The sequence below is a fragment of the Eubalaena glacialis genome, chromosome 1 (assembly GCF_028564815.1).
Source record: "Eubalaena glacialis isolate mEubGla1 chromosome 1, mEubGla1.1.hap2.+ XY, whole genome shotgun sequence".
Lineage (NCBI taxonomy): Eukaryota > Metazoa > Chordata > Mammalia > Artiodactyla > Balaenidae > Eubalaena > Eubalaena glacialis.
In genome coordinates this window covers 16,203,108-16,222,226 of record NC_083716.1, presented here as the reverse complement: position 1 = coordinate 16,222,226, position 19,119 = coordinate 16,203,108, and the positions used below count along the sequence as shown (strand labels likewise).

General features: G+C 40.1%; 1 protein-coding gene across 2 annotated transcripts in view; it reads right to left on the bottom strand.

Moving 5' to 3' along the window:
• Positions 1-19,119, bottom strand: part of ABLIM1 (actin binding LIM protein 1) — a 182,280-nt gene that overhangs the window by 11,911 nt on the left and 151,250 nt on the right. Inside the window, exons 12-16 of one of the 2 annotated variants that reach the window (XM_061191323.1) lie at positions 18,591-18,720; positions 8,359-8,463; positions 6,608-6,655; positions 3,448-3,594; positions 913-1,004 (exon numbers count right to left, since the gene is read on the bottom strand). In XM_061191323.1, the coding sequence (XP_061047306.1) occupies positions 913-1,004; positions 3,448-3,594; positions 6,608-6,655; positions 8,359-8,463; positions 18,591-18,720 (522 nt within the window). The remainder of the gene's footprint in view (positions 1-912; positions 1,005-3,447; positions 3,595-6,607; positions 6,656-8,358; positions 8,464-18,590; positions 18,721-19,119) is intronic. The other variant, XM_061191388.1, reaches the window with a different exon arrangement.

Here is a 19,119-nt window from a genome sequence, read left to right as displayed (position 1 = left end):
TCAGGAGGGCAATGTGTGAGTGTGTACAGATTTTTGATGTGGGAAGGGAAGACTGGGGATAGTAGCCTTTAAAGATAAATTACACTGATTTGTTTAAAAACAGGGAAAAAAATAATGCATGCTCATTGTACAGATTTTAGAAAATCCAGAAGGAAAGAATAGCCCATAATCCACCACTCAGAGATAACCACCATTTACATTCTGATCTATATCTATCCAGTATTTTTCTATGCACATAATATACAAAACTGGGAACACATAATAAATGTAACTTTGTATCCTCATATAACTAGTATCATGTGCATTCCCCATATGATTAAGTATCTTTGGAAAATGACCCTTATTGGTAGGAGTTTATCATTTCTCGGCTCCCTCAACCCCAGGCCTTCTGGGATGCTGTGGGCCTAAGCTAGAGACAGAGGGTATAATGAGGATGTCTTAGTGACAGTCCATTTTATCCCCTCTCTCTTGGCCCAGATATACACACAAGGTCCTATGAGTCCTGAGGAAAGACTTGGAGAAAGGCTCTGTCCCAAGGGAATTCCTTCAGCAGAGCCTGCGTGAGGGAACGAAGGTGTTGTACCACCTCGGAGTGCACTTTGGCTTTACCTGGCCTTTCAGCATCCTTTCAACACATGCACCACAGCCACACACCCCACACAGAGTCTCGTTCTCCTCGAAAAGGCCCAAACATTCCGTGTCTCTCTGACCTCCACGTCACCTCTTCCAAAACCCGCCAAGTATTCTGCCTTATTACAGTCACCAGATGCCCATCTTGTCTCTCCTACTGGACAGTAAGCCCCTGAGGGCTGGGTCTACCTCCTGCTCATCTTGGTGGCTCGCCCACAGTAATCGTTCAAAAACATGGATCAACAGAACTGAAGACTGCAGCAAAGTAGTTTAAGGACAAACCTTCATTAATTGCTCTTCTTGCAGCTGCCGGCGTCTCAGAAGCTCCTCATCATCTTCCTCTCTGCCGCTAGATCTGCGTCTCATGTCAGCTCCTAAGTCCACAGCAAAGACAACCTCTCACATTAGCCCCACAGCAAGGGGATCTCAAGGGACTGGTCCACCTGTGCTCAACGCGTCAGGCGGGCAAAGTCAGCAGTGGTCTTCAACATTCGTGAAGAACACATGGGAGAAAAGAGCCTGCCACCAATTCAGCTGGTTTCTTGAGACAACGGGCCCCGTTCGACAAGCCAGTCCAAAATGTGATTCAGTAAGGCATGCCTCCCAGCAATCTGATCTGCTCAATTAGAACTCGGTTTGCCATTATGATTGGGTCTAAGTCATCCCACTGGCCACTGGTCAGAGCTTCCATAGTAGGGGGGAGAGGCATCTATGGTTATTATTTTGATGTCCCTGAGGTCATTGTTCAAATAGAGAGGAAGCCAAATTCATCTAGATACCATCAAATAGGTAAGACACTCTCTTGTGACGAATTTAAAAATCTTGTTTTCTTTTTCTGAATATTTAGGTTTGGCACCATACCATCACCCTGTCTTCTACCTCCAATAAATTCATTAAGAAGCATGCTTCAGTGGTTAAGACTCCACGCTCCCAATGCAGGGGGCCCAGGTTCGATCCCTGGTCGGGGAACTAGATCCCACATGCATGCCACAACTAAGAGTTTGCATGCCATAACTAAGGAGCCCATGTGTCACAACTAAGGAGGCAGCAAGCCACAACTAAGAAGCTCTCAAGCCACAACTAAGGAGCCCACCTGCTGCAACTAAGACCCAGTGCAACCAAATAAATAAATAAATAAATATTAAAAAAAAAACGAAAAAAGAAGCATGCTTTATTTTTCTTTGAAGGGATGGGTCTCTAATGTTTCCTTGCTCTCAATCTTTCGAAAAATAGTCACAAAAGAGTTTTATACTAATGGGCCAATAAAAAGGGTTAATGCAGCTAAAAAGTTACTTATTTCAGTATAATAGAGCAGATCATGTACAATTTTTAAGCTTCCTGGAAAAGGGGAGATGGAGGGGAAAGGAGGAATCTGTCTGGATGGCTGGAAAATTAAGATAATTATCGCTTTTCCTAAGTGGCTTGGACTAATTTAGCTGTGGGAGGAGATAGGAAAGCCTGTTAATCTAATCAAAATAAACTCTAACTAATACCTTCAGGGTTTGATCAGTTGGATTAATGGACCAGAAGCTTTCTTCATTTTGGAACCTCAAACCATTTAGTGATGACAGTTGGTAACAACAAAATATTAATTCTCCCCCAAAGTTTAGCTGTTTAATGTCCCTGCTATGCAACACGACTGAACTAGGAACCTCAGCGGCCCCAAGAACTGCCTGAAGGACGTGGACCAGCAGAAAAAAAAAGCTGACGACTGAGTCTTAGTTTCTAAAATCATGAATATCAACGTGAATTTTCTCTCTTTAATCTACACTAACAAAAATGAATAGACATAAATTTTTAAGAACTAGATACATCTTAAGTCAACACAACGTATAGAATACTTGTGAATAAGGAACCCAGGAGGTATAATAGATTTTTCCTTCAACTATTTCTATAGATATCAATTGTTTTAAAATCCACTTCTATTGCTTGTAAAAGTTATTCCAAAAATAACTTGGCGAAAAACAGCAGGATGAAGAAAATTTGGGAATTTTGGAAAATTGAAGGCCTTTTAGGTTGTCAACAGAAATGTGATAAGATAGTCATATCTTTGGAAAGCTGACTGACTAAATTTTCAGTACTAGCTTCTGAGTTTGCTAATACCATTTTTTAGGGCCAAGTGATTTCACTAATGACAAAACAGTAAAGACACAGACACAGTTCTAAAGCATAAATGTGTGGTTCAAAGCAAAGAATGAAACAGCTCAAATGTGACATTTTAGCACAGAAGTCATGGAAATGACAGATGTGAAATCATGTAACTTTACATGAGTAATATTCCAGAACACTTGCTACTCTGTAACAGCCCTTCTTAGTAATGGAGAACATGATCAGGCAAGAAAAATGAAAGAGCTTCAGTGTTAAGATTGGTTGTTAAGAGAATGGTAATTACAACCCAGAAATCGTCTAAAACAAACTTAATTCAAAGAAGTCACACTTCTGTGGACACTCAGTAAATCCACCCACTATGCTCTAACTATATAGAACGAAGTCCTTGGCAGGAGGCTTTGATTCAACTGTGTTCAAAAGAGTTACTGACTTTACAATAATAACGGAGGGTCCACACAAAACACCTGTTTTAGACCAGTTCTGCACCTCACTGGGTTTGGTTAGCACAAGGCTCTGGTGGTTGGGTTTTTGAAGCATTTTGCACACACGTTAACACTACCTTAGTTCTTTTCACTGTTCTAACTCTTGGTCATACTTTTCTGAAAAAAATCTTTACACTAGGACACATTTCCTTGCATATTTTTAAGCACTGCATTTTGAGATCTCCTAGCAATTTGTCCATTTGGCTTAGCTGCTACAGTTGCATACCTATGGCGGCAAGTGAGGGGGGACCAGGCCGGTGGTCCGTCTCAATCTTTGGTATCTCGCTGGGGTCTGGAGCCTGGGCTGCTGGGAACTTGGAAAACTTGATGATGTCTTCTGAAGACTTGCTCTGGGCTGCCAAGGCAGCTGCATCTGGATGGGAATCAGGGGCAGCTTAGCTATCGGTCTGTAAGGCCATGGTAGTACAATCCTCTTACATAGTTTTCTCGTGCTCTGGCAAAAAGTGTGAACTCCAGAGAGCTGTTTATCACCATTATCAATCACCCAGTCACTAATAGTTCTTAGTGACAACTCGACTCATCTTCCTTACGTTCTGCCAGAAGCAAAGCTTCATTCTACATCTGTTCTACATCTGAAAAATCTTGTTCCAGAGCTGTGCTGTCCAATACTAGCTCGAGCTACATGTGGCTATGTACATTTAAATTAATACAATTAAATAAAACAAATGATTAATAAAATTAAAATTCAGTTCCTCAGTGGCACTAGCCACATTTTATGTGATCCATACCTACACGTGGTTAGCGGCTACTGTATTGGACAGCATAATTATAGAACATTTCCATCACCACGGAAAGTTCCACTGGACAATTCTAGAGCAATTAGAAATTTTAATCTAGTTAATTTGAAATTAAAGAGGTAAGTGAAAAGCATGACATTGTCATTTGACTGTAGGTGTTAATCATAAGAGAGTTGGTTGGCTTTGAATTTTTGTGGCTTCTTAGCCACAAAAATATTGGTCTGGTTCATTTCAATCCTTGCATATTGTATATGTGTCCTTGATTCCTAGGTGAAATGGCAGCAGGAAAATCCACTGTCAGCTTGCAGGAATTTAGCCTTGAGACTTGGGTTTGCCATACCCACTCGTTGTTTTGTTCAAGGGGCTGCATATACAAATGAGTCATCCAGCTTTAAAACCACAAAAGCCAGACTAGGAGCAGCATTAGTTCCCAGAGTTCTTAATGGCTATGCTTATGGTGGAGTCATTGGCTTAGAGCCCCAGATGGAATCACAGAAATGGAGCAAAACAAACCAGGTTAAATGGTCAGTCCCTGATTCTGGCTAATTTTGCAAGCTGACCTGGGATGTTACTAAACATTTCACAACATATTTATAATGCTATAGATAAAATTTGCCCCCATCCCTGGGCTCATAGATTTTTAAATCTGGAAGTAACTTTTTGAATTTTCATCTCCAATTCCACATTTTTAAAGTAACTTTCTGGGTCTCAATTTGCTTAAGTAACTTGACTGAGGTCGCCCTACATAATAATAAGGGGTAAATTCTCAGCCAGGCATGGAACAGTGTTTTTCTGAATTTCTAACCTCATGAGAATAAAAGATAAAATCAGCTTGGAAAACACTGCACACTATATCCTCTTCTTAAAGAAGGACAATATGTGTTAGCATATTAAAGACTAAGAAGTGTGACTTAATTTAAGTCTAGCATTTTCCAAATGCACAGGGCATAGACACCAGTTTTTGGTATGACATCTATTTCTATCACAGAGAACTGCTCTTTTGCAGAATGTCCTTTGGGATGTACCGCTCTGGTCGTGCTACTCTTAATTACAAGAGACTGAAAGAAAGTAAAGGGTAAAGTCAAAGTCAATTTCACAAAAAGAAGCAAACTAATCTCTTCCAAATAAATAACCTAACATTATCCTATCTTTTTAAATCTTAATTATTTGATTATTTTTATTTGGAGAGGCAGGATCTTAGAGATTTAAGTATTTAAAAAAAAGTCTCTAAACTGATAAATCAAACTGGGAATCTTATTCTTAAATTAAAAAAAAAAATTTTTTTTAAAAGCCAGACTTCAAACAGTACTTACGCATTAGAATTGGTGAAGTCAGTAAACATTCACATGTTAATGAGTGGGTGAGAAGACATTAAACCATAAAAAAAGCAAACAAAAACAAGGTTAAGAAACTTAAAAAAGCAAGCACATGGTGTAAACTCAAAAAAAAAAAAAAAAAAACACAGATGAAGAAAAAAAATCATAGTTCTAGAACCATTACAATACATACATTCTTTTTCCCCTAGAATGTTGGCCTGAAATTTTTTTCCTTTTTGCATTTTCAACTTTATTTGCTTTTCATGTCATCCTAAGCCTTTAGGACTCATTAATGTCAACTGGATTCTAAAGGCAGCCTTCAAATTTCCAGGCACAATTTGTGTATAATTTTCTGAAATCACCTGGAGAACAGTCTTGGCTTTCTACCCATTCACAAAGATTTATAGCAGCTGAATCTATAGAGACCTAATAATGTTGGAGGGAAATGTGATTTACAAAGAGTAATATGATTTCCTGGGTTTAAAAATTCTATATTCCCAGAAAAGGAAAACACAATTATAAATCCACATCAGTGGTTCTTAGTTTGCAGGAATTTCAGAGACAAGCTGGCCTAATGTACTGGTTTTTGCAGATGAGAAACTGAGGGACAGAGGTTATGTCTCTGATATCACAGAACCATTTCGGTGAAGAGCTGGGATCAAGGCTAGGGCCTCTGTCTCAGCGTGAGTCCCATCCCCTCCACCACAGGGTGCAGACATCTGCATGCCCCATCAGAAACTGGGGAACTGGACAGTCAGGCTGATGGAGGCTTGGTCAAATTAATTTTTTTTTGGCCACGTGGCTTGTGGTATCTTAGTTCCCTGACCAGAGATCGAACCTGTGCCCCCTGCAATGGAAGCACAGAGTCCTAACCACTGGAACGCCAGGGAATTCCCTTGGTCAAATTAATTTTTAGGTAGCTAGCCTTCACTAGTTTTAATTAGTTAAACTAATTGCAAGCTCATCAAAATTATCAGAGAGGTTGGTTAAATTATTTGATGGCCCCCCAAAAATGTCTTGTTAGGGAGTTTGTGAATTACTGTGTGACCGTACCTTTCCTTCTCTATGAGTGAAATGATACATGGTTTGATGGGCTCAGAAATAAGCTAGGAGTTTCCTAATCAAGCTAAGTGTTCTCTATCTAGGAAAACCAACTTCACAATATTTGCATCATAGGAGACCATAAAGGCATAATACACTGGACGCCCCAGGTTGATTCTCAAAAGCAGCAGCAGGTAAGCCTTTCAGAGGACAGCGAAGAGTTGAGCTGACGTTGCTACTTAAAAGCTACGCGGAGGAAAGCGGGTTTTACCATGCTGTTTGTAGATGGGTGGTTTTCGGTAAATGTTGATCCCTTGATCTGTGGAAATGAAAAGCAAAGGTGTGTGATTATGGGGAGCCATCCACCGATGGGAAAAACAGATCAACCAAGAGGCAAACCAAACTGAAGATTCTCCAACAAAAATAACCCAGAAGGGTTAACTTTTGTATTACAAAGATTGAGGTTACTGGAAGAAAAAATTACAGGAATGAGTGAATTACTATAGATATGTGACATGGAATCCTTTGTAATACATCTTAGGATATAGAGAGATGTCATTCACTCATGAGCCATTTATTTCAAATATACACTTCACTAAAAGTGGGGTTAAAACAGGAAGAAACGCAAGCAGTGCAGATACTGTGATGGTGAGGAAGACATAACCAGTTTGGGGAAGATCCCCAAATTGCTACTGTCTCGAAATTGAGCTCCCAGTAGAGACCAGTGGCTCAATTTACTTTTCAACTAATGAGTGGAACAGTGGAAAGCGATGTAGTGAAATTAAGAGTATATTTTTGTAAAACATAGAAACAATTTTTAGGTGCGAGGCTAGTCTGATGTATTGACAGGATGTTTGACAAAATCCTAGTGTGTATAGGCCAAATTTTACAAAAGAAAGGAAAAGTAAAGAGATGCTAAATATTATTCATATATTTATATATAACCCCATTTGATTATGCAACCATTAAACTTTGACTGCAAATACTCAGGAGGTTTCAAAAGGTTTCCCCAGAATCTTGGGCACTGGATCCTGGTTGGGCATTCTTCATGAAAAAAGTTGCAAACGTACAACACTGATTTTCAAGGTTCAATGAAACTTCATTTATATATATATTTTAAAGGCAGTCCTATCTCAGTGGTATGAATCCCATTGAACTTTCCTCTGTTCAAACTTCTAGGTAAGTTTGGAATGCAAAAGAGAAAAACTACTACAGATTCCAAATATGTATGCTAACATTAACATAACGGGTAATTTATTAAACCACTTTCAGTAGCTAAAAGAAGCAAAACAATGTACTTCTGATGGAAAAATAATATCATGACTTCTGATGGCCAATCTTGCCTTCACAAAGATTGTGAGCTGACCCTAAATATTAAGATACTGATGGGTTCTGATTTTTCCAGTTCCTGATGGCAAATTACTATTTGTACCATGACAGCAAAGCTTATAGCACCAAGCCTAAATTGCAAGATGTCTTTGTGGGCTATGGAGGTGGTTAGTTAATTACACACTGCAGAAAGACCCTCCAAATGACCCAACTTTTCAGCTCTCTGAAAAGTCCACAGAAAGAATCTCCACACTGGAGACAAACAGATAAAATAAAAGTACTCTCAAGAACGCTGTGGTTCAGTCTTTAGCATGAGAAGATAACTAGATTGCCATTGTGTTAGACAATGACACTAAACCACAGAGTGGTATCTTAGAAGGTACTAATATAAGGGTAAAATTAAAATTTTTGTCAAAACAAGACAAAACAAAGCAACTCAACCCTTATTCCTTCACCCTCTGCCTCCCATCCCCCTTCAAAAATTTTAGAGAAAACATAAACCTTTAATACAATCCTGGCATCTCACATACAAAGCTTTTGAAAGGCCCTCTAGGTCAGATCCTGCAATTTAGGGTTTGTCGACTGTGAGCATCTCAATTAAAAGAGCATGAGAAATGGAGACGAGACAGAGGTGACAAGGCTACATTCTACACGGCGACAGGACACCAAGACACAGACCATGTCAGCTCCTACCTGGAACATGGAAATGTTTAGGGGCCTGAGCGTAAGTTGGAGTGACAGGGCGGCTGTCTGGCCGATAAGGGAGAGGGGAGTTCCGGCCGCTGGATGGCTCATTGCCTCCAATGAGAAGAATGGAGAAAACAAAATGAGAGAAGGGAGAGCAAGAAAGAAAACAAAGCAAGCATAATAAAAATTCAAAACGAACAAACCTGAAGGAGGTACATCAAAAAGGAGAAACCAAAGAAACAAACTCAGTTCATCAGCTTGGCTCACAAAGGTGACTGGTATAAGGTTGAATTTTCCAAAAGAGAGATTTGAGTTCAAGTGGAACTAGGTTAAAAGCAGTGAGCGGTAAGACGCATCATTCCAATGGCATGCGGTTGAAGGCTGTGAGCTGGCAGCAAACTGATTAGATGGAAAGTACATTAAGAGGAATGGAAAGTCACTTGCTAATGATTCAGGGTCAGTCGTCAGATGGTTACAACCCAAGCATGTAAAGGGGTGGGATATGCAAACCCCAAAACAATCACTTCCAGGCATAATGGCAGAGGCTGGCAATCAGAATCTATTTCTCTGAACGGAAGGCTGAGTCTGGGAACCTGTGTGGTCCTTCCTCTGAGCAACAAAAAGTGCCTTCATTGCAGCCTATGTTTCTGTTGCTTCACTTTGAAATACACACAGTTGAGTCAGACCCCTTTCTTCCAGGTACTTTGGGACCACTTATACTTCTCTCCACCTTTCTCTTAAAAGAGGCTCTACCCAGTCTAAAAATTCCATCAGTGAGACATTTATTGAGCATCTACTATGGCTGGGCAGTGAGCTTCGATTGAGGCTAAGTAGGTGAATGAGATGTGGTGCCTAGCTGCAAGGGGCTCAGGGTCTACCTAAGGAGACAGACTTATAAGCAACAAGTACACGTAATACCACATAAGTGCTTACTCGGGGGTATGCGAAAAATTCTATGGCACTCACATGAAGGTGCCATTGATTTTTCAGAAAGCCTACAGAAAGATGCTAGAATTGAGTTGGTCATTGAAGAGTAAGCTCACCAGGTGGATGGGTGGCTGGAGGGGTGAGAAGGTCCAGATTCTAGGGAGCTGGAACATCACGGGGAAGGAAGGGCCCCGGTGTGTGGGAGCAACAGGACGGGCCTCTGCGGCTGGGGAGCACGGCGTTCTTGGAGGGGGGAGTGGGGAAGAGCCTGGAACGTGCTGCTGGGCTTGGCCGCAAAAGCCTTGAGGACCCCCCCATAGCCACCATCACTCCCTCTGATGAGAACTGCAGGGTGAACTGAGACTTGTGCAAAATCGGAAAGGGATCAGCTCTTACCCTACTGTCCTCCTTCCCCGCGACTGAGCGAACATCCGTGCAAGAATACACCAGAAGATATAGGACTATCAAAAGTTAATGAATTAGTAAGGTAATTACTTTTATGATTGAGTTGTAAGGGTTCTTTACATATTCTGGATAACAAGTTTCTTATCAGACATATGATTTGCAAGTATTTTCTCCCACTTTGTGGTTGTCTTTTACTTTCTTGATAGTGTCCTTTGAAGTACAAAAGTTTTAAATTTTGATAAAGTCCAATTTATCTATCAGTTAAGGCTAACAATTTTAAATAAATCATAGATCTTCAGAAAATAGAGCAGGAGTCAATTTTTCTCTCTCTCTCTCTTTTTTTTTTTACTTTGTCTTAAATTTTTTTTTTTAAATTGAGACATAACTGACATATAACATTATATTAGTTTTAGGTGTACAAGAGCCAATTTCTTCAAGTAAATCAAACTGTTCTAAATCTGGCCAGCAATGCATGAAAGATGTCAGTTGCTGGAGTCTCAAAATAACATGTTCAATAGAGTTTTAATTTTTTGATATGTATAGTTTTAGATAACCAGAGCTCAGATCTGTACCAAATGGGCAGTAAGATATTCCGAATATGAGATCTGAATTTGTTACTGTCTCAAATTTAGAGTCCAGGTTTTTGGTTAACATGTTCTAAAACTTTTGTCCTTTTTTCTTTTTTTGTTTCAAGAGTCAGTTTAGCATCTAGCTCCCAATATATTATAATGCTGACTTTACTAAAGTGAGATATTAGCTCCTAAAAATTATGAAGCTTCACCTACAACCACTGATCTATTAAAAAGCTCATTTAAAGAGAAAGTTACCTCATTTACTATCACTCTCCTAATGAGAAATAGCCAGCTCATGTCTGAAAAAATTAATATAAAATACACAGGTAGAGGCAAGCAGGGGAGGGAAGAATACAGTTTACGTTTAGAAGAAAATCCTGCATTAAACCTAAGGCTGAATCAGAACTAGATCTCATTTACCTCTGTGTGTTCAACACAGTGCCTGGCCACGACTAAGTGCTTAATAAATGTCTGTGAATGAATGACTGAAGTAGGCCAACTAATTAATTCTACAGCAATGAATGACCTAGTTTAGTGAGCACCACTGCAGGATCAACCATCATCTTTCTCTTAATTATAGGCAGCCAGATGCTAGGACACAGCAGTGCAATCACAATAGTACCTTTTTTCTTTTGTTTTTTTTAAAATAGCTTTCCCTAGAGTTGATCCTTAATAACCCCAATTTAATTGTTTCACTTCAGAAGAATTCTTTACTCCTACAAACATTAGAAATTATTCACAAGAGTAATCCATAATTAAAAAACAGAATAATTCTTGTGGGCTATTCTCAAAGGAAGTTCTAGAGAGACTCAACTTTCTTGCTTTATTTGAGTTTTTTTTTTTTTGAAGATCTTGCATATCTTGAACACTGGTGCTACAGCTTTGGAACCACACTACTCCCTGCCCTTAATCCTGCACCTCTAACCTTCCTGTACTTGTAGTACATCAGATTTTTGGGGGAGGGGAATGTCCTCACAGGTTTTGGTTATAATATCCAATCAGATGAAACTCCATTAAATTTGTTCTGATAGTTACTAGCCAGGGTCACGCACACACAAAAATAGCTGCATATATGGGACATCAAGGTTTAAGGTCATTAGAATTAGCATTTGCCCAAGTATTCTATCATTAAGATGCTCTGCTGCCCAGTGGCAGTAGAAACCCATCACTTCCATGGCTGACGGCTCTCAAAGGCTATGGAACGACTGTCTGAATTCCCAAAGGGTGTATTCTGGCTGAATGCTGTCTCCAGTTGGGCAGAGTTTTTTACTTAGCAGCATATCTTCGGCAACCACTGACCTTTCTAGTGGCTAGAAAAAAACACTAGTATGTTCAAGTCTTTGCAAGTAGATTTAACTCTATAATCATTTAAAATCTCCCATGAGACATTTAAAAACACTAGGTAAACAGCTACCCAGCAACACACCCATCTAAGTGATCCTGCATAGTATGATTTCTGCACATCACAACGGCTCTTTGGGGAAAAGGTCTCAGAGTACATAATATTGCTAGGTACCAAATTCTTAGTCCTTGAAATGTGAAAGGCATTAAAAATTTTGGCATTAACAAAAAAATTCTCAAGATGAGGCCTTTTCTAAGTTAAACACCCTTTCTTTAAGTGATAAAACGTTTCACTCTATCCTGGATGGAAATAACTGATGAAGGCCCTAAAAGGTTATTTTCGTGCTTAGTTCATTACTCAGGCAAAGTGATGTATAAGCCATCAGATGAAATATCATATACGGAAGGTATCATCGTCATCATCATCATCATCATCATCATCATCTATCAGCCTGGAGTTGACATTGTTTAAAAATAATATAATAGTGTATATATCATATAATATTGTATATATCACACTCATAGCCATTTGGTCCTTTAAATAAGTCCTTGCATTGGTTCATCTAAGTTGTTAGTGATCTTAGCTACTGGGGTGAGAAGCTACTGTATATATAGATATACATTTCTTGGTCTTCATTTTTAGCTCCTTCCAAGTCAGCCCAATAGGCCAATTTTTCAGTCCTTGGGAGATCATTTACTGGAAGGATTCCCACTGTACTTAAATTCAAACGCTCTGTCCTTTTATTCTTCTTTTCGCCACCATGAGAGCCTCAGTGACAAATTCTAAGACAAGTCAATCTAAATGGCAATGCTTGTGTCTGCTGTGGGAAACGGCTAGCACCACTTAGCTTCTGGACTCTAAGTGCTTATGTTCCAAAATATAAATTCTAAGGGGACCTTAAAGTTGGCAGCATCTAGAATGTCATGACAGAGTTTCAAGATTACTGGTCCTTGTCTAAAGCTTCAATAAACGTTATGGTTTCCTTCAGCAAGTGTCAAATACATATTTGCATCATAGCAACTCATATCTATGGCAAAACAAGGAAGATTTCTTTCAAAGAGACTTAATATATATATGTAGCCCTCCTGTTTGCAAATCTGATTCATGGACACAGAAGGTAATGTCTAACAGTATTTCAAAGGGAAAGGAAGAGAAACTCTGCGAACATGGCACAAGGCCCAAAACAAGGTGAAAATAGTTTTTCCAAATAGGCATGCACTTGTCCAAATGGCCCAACAATGATATACTGATATAGAATGAAGCTGCAAGGAAGATCAGAGAACCGAAATAAAAAACACAATGGAAAACAAGATGGGCATTACAGAAAATGGATGGGGAAGCCAATGAGATAGAGAGAAAGCTGGTGATGTGCATCTCAGCTCTACACCCATGCAGGTGTCCTCAGCTCCGTGGACCCTGGGGGTCTGGGCCACATGCGTCTGAAATAAGGGTCAAGAATTGGACTTGGGCACTGGGAGGTGGGCTTCTGGCTGCCAGAGGGGCAAGGGGACCCCTGCTTTCAGCTACATCTTCCTGAGATGGACATCCTACCCTGGGGTCCTCAAGCTCCTTGGCTTACATTTGTTTTAAAAATAATTTCCCTGAGATTGCAAAACAAGCTCCAAGATAAAGAGTGAATGTTCAAATGAAGAGCCATGGATAAACCCTGGGAGACTTTGCTCCTTTAAAGATATCTTAGATGTGTTTCTCTAATGGCCATACATTCCTCCTGGGCTGGAGAGGACTTTCATGTAAATGGATACATGTTTTCCAAAATAACTAAGACGTAATTCTTTGCAGAATCCGTATTTAGCTATTCAACTAAACTAGGCTTTTAAAGCAATATCTTTAATATACAAATTCTGCATGATTGATTTTGTAGTTTAGCAAAAAACTGATTTTAAAACTAAGCATATACTGTTATGCACATTATATTCTGTACCTGAAGTATATAAACTATTTCATCTGAACAAACTGTAGGCATATATCCAGTAAAAAGAAAACGGGAGAGAGACCATTAGATATTTTTTAAGCGTAAGCTCGAAGTAACAAACTATTGCTTTCTATAATTTAAACCTATACTATTTGACTGTGTACTTCGAATTCAGACTGAAAAAAGAAAAGATTGTATATCTACATTTTTAATAAAGCACCATTTAGGCACACTGAAGTACTGTAATTTTCCTAACCACTTGGTATTTCTGTTGAAAAGTTAATTTTGTAGTTTAAATGCCTGAAAGTAGCTGTTTGTCTTGGCCTCCGTAAGAATGTAATTTTCTAGTTAAAAAGAGATGGAGAATAAAAGTTTGCTTTAAAAATTATACTTCGTGTATAGCATTTAGACCGAAACACAGCCCCCTCACAGGAATGAGGGATGGGAAGGCTTGGGGTCTATCTAGTCCTGGTGTTGCCACTTCCTAGCTGTGAGTCCTTGGCCGGGTCACTTAACCAGGGCTTCAGCTTTTCATCCACCCCCATGCCTGCCCCCTGCTACTTTACTTCATAGGGACGCTGTGAAGAGTGATGGACTGATGCAACTGGAAGTGCTCTAAGAGCACCATGCCGAGGGGGAAATCACAGAGGGGCCAGAGTTGAGCGCTCACTACACACCAGGGCATTTCACCTTGCCAACTACAAATTGGCACTTGCCATCTACCTCTATAAGGATGAAATCATGAGCCGCTGCAGTGGCTGACCTTCAGCACCCCCTGAAAGGAGTTCAGAGTGGAAAGCAGGAATGAGGCCCTCTGTGCTCTGGGAAAAACTGACAGGACAGGTCTTCAGATAGTTAGATACTTTCAGGAGAAGATTTTATGAGCCCAATTCTTGCATCTCCTCGTATCTAGAAAAGCACTAAAATCCTTCATGGTGACGTCTGCTCCTCGTGACTAGCAGAATCCTTCTGCAGAAAATATGTGCCTGATTGCATGTACTCCCCCTGCACCAAAATCACATATATACTGACCTTCCCCTTACCTCTCTGGAGCAGTTTCTCAGAGCTATCTGCAATGCTGTCTCCCGGGCTATAGTCCTCATTTTGCCCCAAATAAAATTTAACTCACAGCTCTGACGCTGTGCATTTTTTTTTTTTCAGTCGACAACCTCACACACCCCAATACCCTAGGAGAGGTTTCATAGATGAGGCAAGTGGCACTCAAAAGGTTAAGTCTACAATCCAAGGTCCCATAGCTAGCATGTGACAGAGATAATATTCAAAGCCGGGACTACAGTGTCCACATGGGTGCCCATCTCACCATAAGGCTGTGCAAACGCACGAGGTATTGAGTCTTGATATTTTGTGATGTGTTATTTGTATAAACTCTGTATAACTTTATAGGGTACATGACATTTTTCTTCCTACACAAAGTAGCTTTCTGAAAGATGAAATATATAATAACTGAACAAGGCAGTTTACATTTTAATGAATTAAAAAATGCATTTTCCCTTGCATATTAGAAACAAAGAAACAAAAATCTTAATTTGGCCAAGGGCTTCTATATTAAAGTCACTTTAAAATACATCTCTGAAGTTTTTTTCAATAATTTCTTATGGTTTTATAGACATTCTCTAAAGTATCATCTTGACATCTAAATAATAAAAGTCTTTCCTCCCCAAATACTAATTAGCAGTAATAATTTTAAATAATCTGTCAAGAATTTTAGAAAGTGCTGCACCTGCTGAAAAATTTCTTTGCTAGTGGCAAACGGTATGTGTCTTCAAATAAGCTTGTCAGCAAGGTTATTTTTACAGCACAGAAAATGCTAAAATCGCATGCTTGTAAAATGATTGCCAAGGAAATTCAGTCAAAGAGCACAACATTTAGGCTGCTTGAGAAAGTGTTAGTGATGTGAGCTCTTGGAACTTGGGGTTAGAATCCCTTAGGTCTGTCTTAAGGCCCATGACAACATCTGTGCTTGCCTGCTACTCCCTCCTTAAGCTATTTTCTTCGGTTAATTTGGTTCAAATCAAGACTATGGAAAAAGTTAGCATCCTCTGGGAGCTCCTACTTATTTTAAATTATGGCTCCTACTTATTTTAAATTTGGGGCTCTTGGCTCGATTGAGAATGGCTACGGAAACATAACAGACAATGAGAGCAATGGGAACGGCATAGAGGGAAGGGCAGAAATGGGCAGTAACAGAAAACAGAAGGCAAAGTCCCTCTTCTCCATCACGCAGAAATCAGGACAGGTCAAAGGAAGATTACTCTAAGGGTTGTCTCAAGGAGAGAAATTTAAGTTACGTTGCCATAGATCTTTCATACCGTCCAAACATTTTAATATTGTTACGTGGTTAAGTGGCTTATCACCATTAAGACAACTTTGGAACCCTTGTTGCTGAATACCGTTGTGTTTTGCTGAGCCATAACACGTACGAAAACCAGGAAGATTCCCCAGATATATATTATATTTTGCTTTTGACCAGAGAAAAACAAAATAATAATATATATTTTTCTTCAGCAGTAGATAACAAATCTTAGGTTCTCAAACATATTTCCTGTTTCTTCATCTAGAGCCCTTTAGAAATGACATATTTCTCCTAACGAGAGATGCTATGCCAGTTCTAAGACACGGCTGGGTGTAGTCATGACACACGCAGGCATGCTGAGAAGTCCAAAGCTCGGAGCTGACTCTTGGAGATACACCTTATTAGCCTTCCCAGGGTGCTAATAAATCTCCACTATGCAGGGTGCTGCCTGGAGAAGCCTGCCTCCTTACCTTTGATATGGGGAAGGAAGTGGTGTCGGAAAGGGGAGTTGGGGCGGGAGTCGCTGTGGCCGGAGCTGAGGCTGCCGGTGTGCAGGAAGGACCTCTGCACACCAGGAGACAGCAGCTCTGTGCAGCAAGGATCGGGGCAGGACACGGTGCAAACAGAAAAGAAGAGCAGAAATTAACACAGGAGCAGGGACAACGCCATCGTTCCAAGGGAGAAAAAAAAATAAAGAATGTTAATCAGGAGTCTGAAAAAGGAGGAAGGAAAAGGGGTTAAGAAGGCACCTACGAAGGGTTAACAAAGTGGGGAGAGTCTACAAACAGGTTCAGGTCAGTACAGAGTTCACTCTCCGAGAATAAATGGCTTTAGTGGGAGGGAACGGCCACCAGAAGGTTCTGTCAGGATGACACCAGCTACCACTGAGCCAGGACTGGGCATGTCACTTAGACTCAACCATAGCTGTTTTTAAAAGGCACCTGACGAAACAGAACCCTCTGAAACACATGTACAAAACTGACAATCATTTCAAGAACCCTGCAAAGAAATACTTATATGTAAGGGTCAGATTCTTTTTTTTTAAGCTGCAAACGTCTCCTACTGCAAGTTTAATTTTACTTTGCCTATGTAGAAGGGAAACCTGTCTGTATCCCCGGTGTAGCAAAGAGCTACCTATGATCCTGAGAATTGGGTAGTGGTGACACCAGGGAGCTGGAAACTCAGTTATGGACATTAACCTAAGCCCAGACCTAAGGATGTGCGTGATCCTCTGGTATCTAGAACGTATGGAGTGGATACTCTGAGGTGCTCTGTGCTGACCATGACTATGCTAGCAGAGCCCCACCTCGAAAAAATAATTATGAGCCCTAACAACCGACATCACGCATGTCCATAACGTATTGTGAAGGGGGAGGAGAAGTTCTTAGAATGGGGAATGTTCTACAGGCTCTTGGCATCAGAGCCATGACTAGAACAGAGGAAAACTTTCTACTGCCCAATGAGGACGTGACCTTTTAGGGAAACAATGTCCCTGGCTGACCACTCCCTTGCTGTCCAGGGATCCTCTCGAACAACAATTTCCCAGTGAACCTCGCTTCATTCTGACAAGGGTACGGCTGCAGTATCAGGGTATGCCCATACGTAGGGGTGGTGGCACAAAGGATTTCTCATCACCCAGACAGAAAGTGGCGTAAATCCAAACCCAGAAGTAAAATGAATATCATTGTACATGAAAAATAAAAGGAATTTCTTTCCCGAAAAATTTTCCTTTAACGTAACTCAACAAATACTGAGTAAATATTTATGAGTCTAGAGAAAACTATACTTTATTGAAGGATCAAAAAGTAGAAATTTAATCCTCTACAAGCATTAAATCTTGGCTTTAAAGAGAAGATTGCAGCCTTTTTACATTCTGTTCATTTCCTTTGGTTTTATTTTATAAAATACGTTAGCATATGAATGGGCTTATTCTCATCAGCCTGCACAGAAGCAAGAGGCTTAAAATGAAGTCTTCATAGACATACATCATCATCAAGTTTGTTGAGAAGGCCAAAATTCTTCCTTGGTGAATCTATTTCTCAGGAATCCTGGGTCTGTGCTGGGATCTCCATGCTTTTTCTACTCTACATAGGAGATACCCACTAATAGTAAAAGGGACTACATTCTGCCGAGGTAAAGGTAAATGAAGTCCACTACTCTTAATATTCTCCATCATAGCACACCTCTAGTGTTTTTATATTTTCCAAGTCTGATTCAAAATCTTAGGTCGGAAGGCATCTTAAAAGTTACCAAATACCACCCCGAGGTTGTATATGAGACTTCTTTCTAGCAGGTTCTTAACCAAGCATGCTTAGTAATACCATGTGCCCGGATGGGGGAAACATAATAAACCCACCAGTAAATGACTAATACTGGATTTAGATTTTAGATAAGCCTAAAAGGCACATCACCATATTTTCTTTTGGAGATCTCCATTTTAAGTCTCAAAGTGCTGAGATTTTCTTCAAGTCTAAAAAAAACAAAAAACCTCCTTTGCTTCTAGGTGTTCACTGTCAAAATGTAATTATTTAATAAGTCATAATGAATATAACCATAAAATGACTCTTGTTTTGAGAAAAGAAATAACACAAACTACAATGGAATAGGAGTTTGCAATTTTTTCTGGGAGAGGGGCAGATAGATTTGGCAGCCAGATTTTTAAATACGCTATCAGCGGTGGGGAAAACAATCACATAGAAACACGGATGACTCTAGAGAGTGAATCCCGGGAACAGGTGCCCTTACCAGGTCTGTGAAAATGCTGGGGAGAGCGAGACGTGGTTGGAGTGTAGCTGTGACGGCTGTACACAGGGGAGTTGATGGAGCCCTGGCTGGTGGACCGGTGGATCATCCGGTCCCGCCCATCCTGGTACCCCTGGAAGCAAGTGCAAGAAAGTGGGAGCACAAGGCATACATGCAGGCTATTGTCAGGTTCAAGTGAAATCAAGTTGCACCAAAGTCACCCAGGAACTATCCCGTCTACCTGTTCATGTATACACTTTGGGGCCATATTCCTTAAATAGGTATGCAAACAAGCATTCCATGGTTAGTGCTTTTTGTTCAAAACCTGTAGTGCTTGCCTTTACCAAGATTTTAAGATGTAAAAAGGATAAACTCCAGTGTTGATAGAGCTCTGGGAAAAGAGGGAATAATTCCAATGACCACGCTTATATTGTGCTTTTCAGTTTTACAAAGTCTGTTCACATAGGTTGTACCATCAGATCCACATCATAAAGAAGGTAGAACACATGGTATCACCTCCCTTCTTCACAAA